The sequence below is a fragment of the Osmerus eperlanus genome, chromosome 4 (assembly GCF_963692335.1).
Source record: "Osmerus eperlanus chromosome 4, fOsmEpe2.1, whole genome shotgun sequence".
Taxonomy (NCBI): domain Eukaryota; kingdom Metazoa; phylum Chordata; class Actinopteri; order Osmeriformes; family Osmeridae; genus Osmerus; species Osmerus eperlanus.
Window position 1 is genome coordinate 18595147 of NC_085021.1, and position 12500 is coordinate 18607646.

Below are 12500 nucleotides of genomic sequence, written 5' to 3' on the forward strand. Positions count from 1 at the left end.
AGACAGCAGGATAGTAGTAATGCCTGCGATGATCACAAGGAACGGGAAGATGATCTGATTTAGCGTTTCAAGCCGTCACTTCTTGGAAGCGCACGGCTTGAAAACCCATCAGTATCATGCAGCAGATACTAGCCCATCTGCCAGAGAGGCACGGCTCTGGGAACAAGCTCTCACTGAAGGACAGCCACAGAGCGCGAGTGGGAGTTGTGTGTATGAAAGCCAGGAGTGCCACAGTGAGGGGCACGGCTGTGTGTGTGTGTGGGGGTGAGGGATATGCCTGGGGACAGAACAAGTGAAGCTAAGGAGACGGTGACTGTACAGGAAGCTTCACTCAGACAGACACGGGTCTCAATCACAGCCCCCCCCCCCCCCCCCCCCCTGCTCCCCCCTCCACCTCCAGCCCCCGCTCAAGGTATGAAGAGCCCCTCTCACTCGTCCACCAACTCCATTACCCTCCCCTGATGGGGCGGCCCATTAAATCATTTCATTTCACCTGGAGAAAAGGCAGAGCAGGAGAGGAGAAAAATATGAGAGGAGAGGACACGATCCCTGCTCACTCACTCTCTCCCTCCCTCTCTCCCTCTCTCCCTCTCTCCCTCTCTCCCTCTCTCTCCCTCTCTCCCTCTCTCCCTCTCTCCCTCTCTCCTCTCTCTCTCTCTCTCTCTCTCTCTCTCTCTCTCTCTCTTCTCTCTCTCTCTCTCTCTCTCTCTCTCTCTCTCTCTCCTCTCTCTCTCTCTCTCCCTCCCCCCTCTCTCTCTCTCCCTCTCTCATCAGAGTGCAACTCGGCCTTGGACGTGTGTGTCCACGTGCCGGCTCGCCATCAATACCGTCCTGCCTCACCTCCGCACTCCCAGCATGCCTTGAGGCGCCCGATTTATCAACACAGCCAGACAGCAGAGGAGAGCGGGGGGGGGGGGGGGGAGGTGAGATGCACGATATGAATGTGAGTGTGGCAAAAAAAAATGATGGGGTCGGCAGCATCTTACTACTGTATCTTAAACCTATAAAGAGTTATTCACCCTCAAATGGGGAGGGCATTACAGCCATCCATAAATGGGCTGTTAAGTTCAATAGCAGGTGCTGTGGGGGCTAGCTGCGTCTGACAGCATTGCAACATCTCTCCCTGGCTGTAATACCACATCCTTGAGATTCTGGTTACCCCCTTCGATATCAAACACCAGTCTGGGATTATTTCGATAGTGGGCTGGAGCCAGGGGATGTGGGAGGGCTCTGTCAGGGGACGGGGGGACGGGGGTAGTGTGAGAAAGAGTGAGGTGATGACTGCATGGTTTGTGCGAAGAACCTGGGATTGGAGGGTCCCTGGGTTTGCAAAATGGTTTGTGGTCATGAAGGGTGTGTGTGTGTGTATGTGTGTGTGTGAACTGAACTGTGTAGACGGGACTGTATACAGCTGTGTGTGGTGTGTGTGTGTGTGAACTGAACTGTGTAGACGGGACTGTATGCAGCTGTGTGTGTGTGTGTGTGTGTGTGTGAACTGTGTAGACGGGACTGTATGCAGCTGTGTGTGTGTGTGTGTGTGTGTGAACTGTGTAGACGGGACTGTATGCAGCTGTGTGTGTGTGTGTGTGTGAACTGTGTAGACGGGACTGTATGCAGCTGTGTGTGTGTGTGTGTGTGTGTGTGAGCGCGCTCAGTCGAGCTCTTCCCCTCCCCATGCAGCTGAGAGGCTCTCTGCTCCTAGGATCCCATTTCCAGTGACAGGCAGGCAAACTCTATTTAGATCTGCCCATCAAGGCGCATGCAACAGCGGCCACAGCCCGTGGCTGGCGCGGAGACGCCTCGGCGCGGAGACGCCTCGGCGTGGGCCTCCACCAGTATCACCTTTACACTCGCCTGAGGACAAACTACACAAGTGTGAAGTGGCACACATTCAGCAGACGCGTGGGCTCTACTTCCACGGAGCCTGGTCACAGTAGAGATGCGGAGGGCTCTGTTGAGCGTGTCTCCAGTAGGCTGTACGGGAGGCCACGGAGGAGGCAGCCTGCAGCACACACAGGCTTACAGGTACTGGCTGGAGGAATTCCTGAGGCCCTCAAACAATCTTGAACATTTCCTCCTCTCTGGCCGATGCCCCTGGCCTCCCTCTCTCTCTCCCCCCCCCCCTCCCTCCCTCTCTCCCTCCACCCACTGGAGGTTTGTGGGAGTTAATTTGCACCATGTGTGCTTTAATGGGGGGGGGGGGGGGATGGAAGCGTGTGAACCCGATCCCACTGTAAATCTCCACTTCCACGGCTTTCTCTCTCTTTCTCCTTCTCCCTCGTTTTTTTTTTTTTATTGGCATGTCACACTTTGGACAAGCTGGAAATTACACTGTCCGAGGACTGAGAACCAGCAGTGAGACACTCTAGATAACCACTTAAACGGAGAGATGGAGGGGTGGAGATGAGGGAGGGGGGGGGGAGGCATGGAAGAGAGGAAGGATGAAGAGGCAACTGAAGGTTGGGTGTGAGGGGTAGAGGAGGGAGAGAGTGGTGGAGGAGGGAGAGAGCAGTGGAGGAGGGAGAGAGTGGTGGAGGAGGGAGAGAGCAGTGGAGGAGGGAGAGAGTGGTGGAGGAGGGAGAGAGCAGTGGAGGGAGGGAGGGAGGGGGGGAGGGAGGGGGGGCTCAAATTAGCCTTCCGTGTCAGAGCAAGGCCAATCCAATTAAAGCTTGACCAATCCACACAAATGTGTTTAGTGTCAGGTTCCTCCGCACCCCAGCGCTGGGTGTGCAGGCCAGAGATGAATCCCCTCCTAAACAGGGACATCCATGTGGCCAGCGGGCTGGGGGATAGCATTCAATATCCTGAAACGCAGGAGGGGGGGTCTGGGGGGGAGGAAGACGCATAGGACGGCTGGAGGTTCCTCTCCTGGAGAGGCCAGGCGGTGAGACAGCCCAACCAGCAGCATGCTGTGCTCTGCCTCCGACACTAGCCTACTTCAAAGGCCCCTACCCTTTCATTTAGTGTGCAAAACCCCCACGGAGGACGCCGCCATTTTAAGTGCGTTGGAAGAGACCGCGGTTATCATAATTACAACCACCCCGCGATTACCACCGCGCCACGATGAGCGCAATTGGCCGGCTGGAAGGCGTTAAAGAAGGACTTGAATGTTACCTGCTTGCTTAGGATTGTGTTACGTTTGTTTCTCTCTCGTCCAACAAAGCCCCGAAAAAAAAAAACTGATACGGGGGTTCTGTCTTTTTAATCCTTTAAACATAAAACGTAGTGCTCGGTGCAGGAGCAAAGCACTTCCCCTCAGATGTTAGTGAAGACATCAGAAGAAGCAATTTCACTTGTGATGTGCAAGAGAGAGAGGGGGCTGGGGGGGGAGAGAGAGATTGAGGCACAATATTTCGACTGCTTTGCATATATATGTGTGTGTGATTGTTACAAAGGCTATAATGCTAGGAAGGTAAATCCAGGCTAATGAAACTAAAGAGAGACAGAGACAGACAGAGACAGACAGAGAGAGAGAGAGAGAGAGAGGAGAGAGAGAGAGAGAAGAGAGAGAGAGAGAGAGAGAGAGAGAGAGAGAGAGAGAGACAGAGAGAGACAGAGAGAGAGAGAGAGAGAGAGAGAGAGAGAGAGAGATGAGAGATGAGAGAGAGAGAGAGAGAGAGGAGAGAGAGAGAGAGAGAGGATTAATAATTTAGCCGTGTGTCAAGAGGCTGCTATTGATTGAGCTTGAGACATAGGAGTCTTATGAAAATGTTATGGCCTGAGTCTCAACACCCCCCCCCCCCCTCCACCTCCTCCGTTCAGAGGCTGCTGTGAAGGTAATCACTACACAGCCCTCCATCAGCCCTGCCCCTGACCTCACACACACAAACGCGCACCTCCATTTTGATTCCAGCCCTTGTTCTAGCCCCCCTCCCCTTGGAGAGAGTGAGGGGGAAGAAGACAGGCAACCCCGCTCGCCCAACCACTGGTTTCCATAGCAGCGTTTAGCAAACGCGTAAGGAGAGGAAGACAAGAAGGGAGAGACGACTATCTGTCCAAAAAGAAGGAAAGGAGAGGGAGGGAGAGGAGAGGAGGAGAGAAGAGGAGGAGAGATGGTTTTATGTTGCTGATACGAGCTGCTGAGCTTCCTGGGTGTCGCTTTCTCAACCTTGTTACTTGGATGTATTTATTTATTCATCCCGGTGCCCGCGTGTACAATCAATCTAAACGCCTCCCCGAAGAGAGGCTCTCACACACACCCAGAGGTGCGGGTTTGCCCTGGAAAATGTCAGTCTTTAAAAATGCACCAACAGCCAGGCAAACTGATACTAGAGAGAGGCTCTGTCTCTTATTCTCTCCCTCAAACACACACACACACACACAAACAGACACAGGGGATTGGGCTTGGAGAAATGCCTGCTTGGAAAAAGCAGCTGCTGCCTTGAGGACTGAGGCTCAGCGTTTCACCGGTTTAAGGACCTAATGTCATTACAAAGAAAAGCACTAATGCCTCCTTCAATGGAATTTAGAGAGCGCTGAAGGAGGGAGAGATGGAGGGAGAGAGAGATGGAGGGAGAGAGAGATGGAGGGAGGGAGGGGGAGGTGGAAAGAGAAAACAACCCACATTGCTCATTGAGGAACATTAATCAACATGGCCATTATAGGAGAGGGGGGGGGGGCAAGGATGATACTGCAAAAGCTGCACTAAAAAGGCCTTTCTAACTATGTGTGTCTAGTGAGAGGGGAGGGGTTTTATTTACCCCTTAAATAAAAGCTGGCTAATCTATCCGGAATAAATTTTTCCTGTTGAGTAGAATTGTACTACCGGTAGCAACCCGTGAGCAGACCGCTAAGATGCTCTGTTCCATAACATGTCACAAGTACGACTGCATGGGAACACTTCCGGTTGTCACATTGTTTTGCAAAAATAACCAGCCTCTGTCATTTCACATGAACAGGAAAAACAGAGGGAACAAACCAGGCCTCCCAATGGACAAGTCTGTTTGCAGCCCCTGCCTCCTCTGAAAGAGCACAAAGACACACACCCACACACACACACACACACACACCCACACACACTTTGGCCCTAATGATTACAGCCTCCCTCCCTCTGGAAGGATGGCAGCGGCTTGTGCTCCACTCGATAAATATTAACAAGAAGTGCGACTGATGGCGGTGCTCACTGATCCATAATTGCATTTCAGAGAGAGAGAGAGAGGGGGGGGGGGAAGAGAGAGCGTGGGAGATGGGGAGAAAAGGGGGGGGATGATGTAAATGGAGAGAGAAAGCGTGAGCGAGAGAGAGACAGAGAGACGGAGAGAGAGAGATAGAGAGAGACAGAGACGGAGAGAGAGAGACGGAGAGAGAGAAAGAGAGAGAGACAGAGAGAGAGACGGAGACAGAGAGAGAGACAGAGAGAGAGAAAGAGAGAGAGTGTTCTTGTTGGGGGACTATTCTGCCAGGACAGGTCCTTGTGTAAACCACCATGCATGGTTTCCATAGCGCCCTTCAGCCAGGCTGGACATGCTGAAAGAAAAACACGGCTATTCATTTGCCGTGTAATACTCGTGCTTCCTGTGTTCACCAGCGGCGGGTACCAGGGGTGCTTCATCACCGCGGGAGGTGGGGGCATAATTTGCTTGCTTTCCATCAGAGAAACAACAGCAAATCACTCTGTCTTCACAGAGCCATACACTGGCCAGGAAAAAATGGATGGTGCCAGGAAGCCATTGATCTCATTGCTAAGCTAACTCCGGGCTGCCAAGTACTGTTTCAATAGAGAAGCACATATACACATGCATTTTCTTGTCTTTTTTTGTTTCTTCTTTTTTTTTTTATCATTAAGGGGTTAGTATAGTTGGATAATTGTTTACTTTTGAAGGCTGTTGTGATCAACCTATTCGGATGGGTGGGATGAGCATTTCCTGTGGGTCCAGTAGGGTGTTATCTTGCTTACATTTAAACCAGTACGGTAAGCTTCAACAGCAACAACAACAAAAAGTGTGTGTATGGCTGCACAAGCTACAATCATTAGGTTGTCAGGGTTGTAGGTTGTTTGGACTGAGAGATACAGATAGATAGATGAGAGAGAGAGCAGAAGAGTGAGTGAGTGACATAGACATTGTATCAGAGCCCATTCACCCCCCCCCCCCCCCCCAGACAAAGTCTATTGTCTCTACAGACCTATTCAGCTGGATTGATGTACGCGCAGGCTCTCTGCTATCACGCTGCCATATGGGGGTGTGTGTTTACTGGACACTGGGGGAGGTCTCAGGGCTGCCGCGTTAGACAAACACAGTCCATTACTGAATCTGGGCAAACAATCTGCATCACACCATCTACATACACATCTGTGAATACAAACAGGTATCCTACAGCTAACGATGGCTAGATGGCTGCAGTCTATAAGACGACGGCAGGGCAAGCCCCGAGCTCGCTCCAATCTTTTCCCTTGCCGTTTGCGCCCGGATAGATATGTCGCCGGTATGGAAAATGCCCTCATCTCTTTTAAGCTGGCGGGGGCTTTGGATGGGGGACTGGAGGTCCCTGCAGATAATTGTATTGTACATGGCATCTAATTAATTGTCCATACGCAGACAGGTCCTGGGGAGGCAGCCCTCCCCCTTCCAGAACAACCCCCTGGGGAGGAACGCTGCAACCGCTCTATTAGAGGGAGGGAGAGAGGGATGGAAGGGGAGACGTCGGAATGACGGAGGGAGGGACAGCGCGATGGAGCACAGCTGAGGTGGCCAAACGAGTTTAGCTGCAAAGATGGACGGAGTGAAGGGGAAGATTACAGTAATAAGTGGATGAGGGAGGGGGGGGGGGAGGTGGAGAGGTGAGGGGGGGGAGAGAGACAAAGAGGAGACAAAAGGAGGACAAGAGAGGGAGGTTGGGAATGAAGTGTGGAAACAGATGGATGTGTCGAACGTGTGTGTGTGTGTGTGTGTGTGTGTGTGTGTGTGAAAGAGACAGAGACCAGGAGATGAGAGAGGGGGGGAGGAAGAGGGATGGATAGCGAGCATGCTCCCGGAGGGCAGATCTAGCTGCAGAGTGATTTGGTGGCGTATTGTCTTAGCTGTTGCCCCGTGCTGAGCTCTCCTCTCTCTCTCAGCACAGTGTCTCTCTCAGCACAGTGTGTCTCTGGGCTCAACAACTGTTAGCGGGAGTCTGTCACGACGCTGCCTGTCACAGTCTACACACTCCTCATGTATGATCACAGGGAGAACACACACACACACACTCGAGGGGAGAACACGAATATGCAGGGAATGAACACACACACACACGTTCGCACGCACACACACACACCGGGCTCAGTGATGCATCAGCCTCATCAAATATAGATTGTAAACACATTACAAGGTCAGGGCACCAGATGTAAAGTGAAACGAGCCTCTCTCAAAACACAAGTGTCGCTGCGCAGCTTTCCGACAGTACCCTCCTCAGTACCCTCCTCAGTACCCTCCTCAGTACCCTCCTCAGTACACTCCTCAGTACACTCCTCAGTACACTCCTCAGTACCCTCCTCAGTACCCTCCTCAGTACCCTCCTCAGTACACTCCTCAGTACACTCCTCAGTACCCTCCTCAGTACCCTCCTCAGTACACTCCTCAGTACACTCCTCAGTACCCTCCTCAGTACACTCCTCAGTACCCTCCTCAGTACCCTCCTCAGTACCCTCCTCAGTACCCTCCTCAGTACCCTCCTTAGTACCCTCCTCAGTACACTCCTCAGTACCCTCCTCAGTACCCTCCTCAGTACACTCCTCAGTACCCTCCTCAGTACCCTCCTCAGTACCCTCCTCAGTACCCTCCTCAGTACCCTCCTCAGTACCCTCCTCAGTACCCTCCTCAGTACACCTCAACAGAGGACGCTCACGCGGGAGCAGAGCCGAGCCGCTGGGAAGGCAAGCTGGGAGAAACACGCAGGGGCCCGGCCCAGTGTTGCCATTAGACCTAAACACACTGACGATGGGTAGCTCTCAAACAAAATGACCATTATCGCAGCAAACCAGCCACTTAATTGACCAGATCACTCACATCAAAAGGAGATTGGCCGGCGTGTCCACCCGGCTAATGATGTGGATGTGGGAGTTTTTTTAAGCTAATGGGGGGTGGGTTAGCGCATCTATGGCTTTTCCTAGCTTAGTTAGCTTTACCCTGAGCTCGCGGTGGGGCTCCCATTCTCTAGTGCTTTCTGTCCCCCACTACCCCATCTACAATCTGTAGCCTACAGGCGGCCATTTTGCTAACCGTGTACAAGGGAGCCAAACGTATGGCACTGGAGGCCATTCAGCAGCTGTTGACAGAGAAGGATCCAAGCTCAGGGAGACGGCTTCACGACTGGGGGCTGTGAGTGACAACAGAGGTCCCCTGAGACCAGGCACAGCGAGCTGAGATGGAGGATGAGGGGACTTGAGGAGGGGTTCAGGAGCCTCGGCAAGTGCAGCCAGGGGAAGGTGGAGAGGGATTGTGGGCTGAGATAGACATGCTGTAAACAGAGTGCGAGAGAGAGAGAGAGACAAAGAGAGAGAACCAGGCTTCATCCCAGTTCATCCCTCTATTGTATAGATTGATGGCTGCATTCAGGATTTCTACACACCGCTAATTGGATTCACAGGTCATTAGATAAAGTACGCGAGTGACGTCGCTAGCACCAGCCTAAACACTGAGTGAGGGGAGGGGGGAGGGAGGGATCGGAGGAATGGATGGAGGGTTGGATATTGATGAGGCTGTTTGTATCAGGGCCGATGGAATTACCCCCCCCCCCCCCCCTCCCACCAACTGCGGAGGTCGAGGTCCATTTTCTGGCCACAGAAGGATTTATCGATAATGTGTGGGGTGAGGGAAAATGAGGTCTGAGAAAGAAGCGAAGGAGGAGAAGGAGGAAGAGCAAGCAAAGCAGGAAAAGAATGAGGAAGGGCTGACAATGAGACCAGTTATGGTTTAGAGTCGACGCCGTTTCACAATATTGCCATTTGGTGTGGGGTGGGCGGCAGTGACTATTATGTTTGACTGGAAGAAGAAGAAGAAAAAAGAGAGAAGAAAAGAAATAGAAAGAGTTGTTCTTCTTCTGGGGCAGACATTTGTGTCCCAATTATGAGGGCGGGTGACAGTCTGGGGTCAGAGGTGACAGTCGCTCCACTACAGTTAGCTGCCAAGCGCCATCGAGAACAATAAACCGTGACACAGAGTTGCTGGGATCCTTGCTCTCCTGCACACTCTGTTTAGTCTGCCTTATCAGGAACCCTGAAAATGACTTCACTGAATCCCTCTGCTTGTTAAAGAGCCACCAGGGCATTTGTTTTAGCAAAGCAGACAAGGGTACAGTCTGCCCAAACACACACACATACACACACAGGCATGCAGATGGTTGTTCATTAATTACAGATGGGTAGAGGGAGGAGGAGGAGGGAGAGAGAGAAAAAAGACAGAAAACGAAAAAGAGTGAAAGCAGACAAGTGAAAAGACCCGGTGAAGGTCAGCCAGTCTCTCTCTATCTCTCTCTCTCTCTCTCTCTCTCTCTCTCTCTCTCTCTCTATCTCTTCCTCCCAGACTCTCTCCCAGACTCTCTCCCTCCTTTTCTCTTCCTTCCTCACTCCCTGGTCAATACTCAGCTTGAGACCTCTGACCGTGCCCTCAATCAAGGTGCAGATGACACTCTCCCCCCCACCCCATCTCCCTCCATCTCTCTCTCTCTCTCTCTCTCTCTCTCTCTCTCTCTCTCTTTTTCCCCTCCCCTCCATCTCCCTCTCCCTCCCTCCATCTCTCTCTTTCCCCTCCCCTCTATCTCCCTATCTCCATCTCTCTCTTTCCCCTCCCCTCTATCTCCCTCTCCCTCCCTCCATCTCTCTCTCTTTCCCCTCCCCTCCATCTCCCTCTCTCCCTCTCCCTCTCTCTCTCTTAGTGAAGAGGCTTCCTGCCTTCCTCAGCAGTCCTACAATCTGATTAAAGCTCCGCCTCTCTGGGGGCTCTGTTGCCGCTCCCCCCTCCTCCTCCCCCCTAGTCCTACAGACCACCTTACACACACCCAACTGTACTTACAATGCACGCGCACACACACAGAGAAGGACTGTGGCTCCACTGGTGACCTCCCATCATCACCCTGGCTGTGGCAGCCATTACCAGGGCCCCTGGGGCCTCGGTGGCCCTCAAGGGGCTGCCTCTGTGCTCCAATAATACACCCCATGCTAAGACATCTTGAACACACGCAAACACAATCGCTTACAATTCTTCCTCATCGACAACAGCGCTTTTGGGTAGGGCTCCTTCCCCAGACCTCCACTCCTAACTGTCAATCCCTGTAAAATACTCCCGGGTGTGACCCGGAGCCTCCTGTCATGTGACCTGGGAGCCTGCAGTCATGTGACCCGGGAGCCTGCAGTCAGTGTCAGAGCTGGGTGTCGAGGAGCACACAGGAAACAAAGCTCTCTCTCCCTGTCCCCAACGACCAGTGATGAATCAGACTCTTTTAAGCAGCAAATTAGGAGCCTGATTTCTCAAGTCACCGAGAGGTAATTTGGGCAATTTAGGGTAGAAAAGATACCATTTAAAGCCTCCTTTTTTAAACAAATGAAATACTCTTGACATCTTCATAGCATCACACAACTGATTGATATGCACCAGCTTAGAAGACCTACCATATTAATAAACAAACCCACTGTTGTTTTCCCTCCAGAGATATAAATGAACATAGGTCAGCACATTTCCTCCGCAATTCCAAAAATAGCTCCCGTCAATCCCTACATGTATGCATGTATGCATTCTAACTGATCACAACATCCCTCTTCGCTAGGCTCTTTCATCTGCTTTATGACATCACCGCCACAAAGGAAATCGGGCGTTTGACAGCATGACATCCGCACCAGCGACCATATCTGTACCAACAACCCATCTACACCATGGTGCGTCCCCCGTACGGGGGCGGAGGCCCTCTCGACCCCCACGGAGGCCCTCTCGACCCCCACGCCTCCAGCCTCATCTGCCCACCCCCTCTAGTGCCAGCCTCCATCTTCTTCTAAACACACCAGGCAATTAGAGCAGATGAAACACTGTTTGATGTGTGTTCTGAGGGCCTTAAAACAACACTGGAGGGCCGGATCGGGCCGGGCATGGCCAGACCGGAAGATAAGGAGCCGTGGTTGGGGACAGGGATAGCACCAGGCCCAAGAGAGAGGAGGAAGAAAGAGGGTACTCACCAGCTTAAAATCCTGAATGCTACAAATGAAGTAGGGAGTGTTCGGCCGCCGGCTCTCGATATATACACAATCTGGAAAAGGGAGAGAGAGAGACATAGGGACAGAAAGAGAGAGAGAGGGAGGGAGAGCGAGGGAAGGAGAGGGAGGGAGAGAGAGAGTGTTAGAATGACAACATGGACACTTCAGGGACTTTTTCCGTCAGCTCTATAGAGATGCCAGAGTCAGTATATTATTATCGAGGCGTTACCTCCAAAACAGACATTTTTCCTTGAGTCAAATTCAAGTGGAATGCGGGTAATAGGATTAAGGACTTTTGGAGCAGTACAAGGCTGCCTTTCCAAAGCAAACATCAGACCCAAGGGGAATTATGCTATTGTTCCACTTCACTTCTACACCAGCAGTGTCGGATAGCACCAGTACTTAACTTGCCCCCTCCTGCTCCCCCCCCCACCCCTCCACAAAAGACACAAATTCAGTAAATTGCTAATAGTGAGTTAATACCAAAACCCACTGGCACACCCACTATTTAAATGTTGCCAAATGACATAACCCTTGGTAGTGCACTTGGCTGCCCTGGCACACTGCGTGTGAATAGGGGCCAGACTGGGCCGGCTGTGCTGTTAAATTGAATGTGACTGGTGGTATGGCCAGGTCGTGAACCCTCATCTCCTTAACAAAAACATTCACGCTGCACAGGACAAAAACAGACAGCCACTTCTGTTGGAGCCCACCAGCTGGGCCCATCCAACCAAGCACACCGCCCTGAATATTCACTACACAACTAGGATTTATTCATTTATTTCAATAACAGAGGACACACAAGTCCTCTTTTAGGTACACCCCATCATCTGCCGACACACGAAACCATTGATTAATCGGGAGAGCTGCATCAAAAGCTCTGATTGCATCAATCTCATTTGCACTATTGATTCTCATAGAAAGAGAGGCGACGGCGGTTTTCGATTTGATTCGTCGACGCGTAATGGCCTGAAACCAATTAGGCCGTGGTCTGATGAGTGGAGGGGTGTGGCCTGCCCTTTACCCAACTCTGCCTGCCGTGACTGACTGGCTGGGCGCCCTGTGAGGCATGGCTGACCAGCTAACGCCAACACACAGCCATGGGGAGCCTCTGACACGCTATGCTGGAGTTGTGTACTTTAGAAAGGAGGCGCCCAAGGAAGCTAGCGGACAGGAGCTGCTAGCAGCTACGCTATCGCTAACAACAAGAGGAGCAGCTTTTCCTTCACAAGCCTTGCCAGTTGCGCATCATTGTGCTATGTATTTGTTTGAGTCACAGTTGTTATTGATCTAGTATAGTGTTATCTGCCTGGTTGCAGCTAGCGTAATGATGATATTAAAT

The 12500-nt window shown here is 51.9% G+C and overlaps 1 protein-coding gene across 6 annotated transcripts in view; it reads right to left on the minus strand.

Annotated features, from left to right (window-relative positions):
* rerea (arginine-glutamic acid dipeptide (RE) repeats a) overlaps positions 1-12500 on the minus strand; it is a 109981-nt gene that overhangs the window by 40938 nt on the left and 56543 nt on the right. For all 6 annotated transcript variants that reach the window (XM_062459881.1, XM_062459880.1, XM_062459882.1 and 3 more), the window contains one exon: positions 11141-11211. In XM_062459881.1, coding sequence (XP_062315865.1) covers positions 11141-11211 — 71 coding nt within the window. The remainder of the gene's footprint in view (positions 1-11140; positions 11212-12500) is intronic.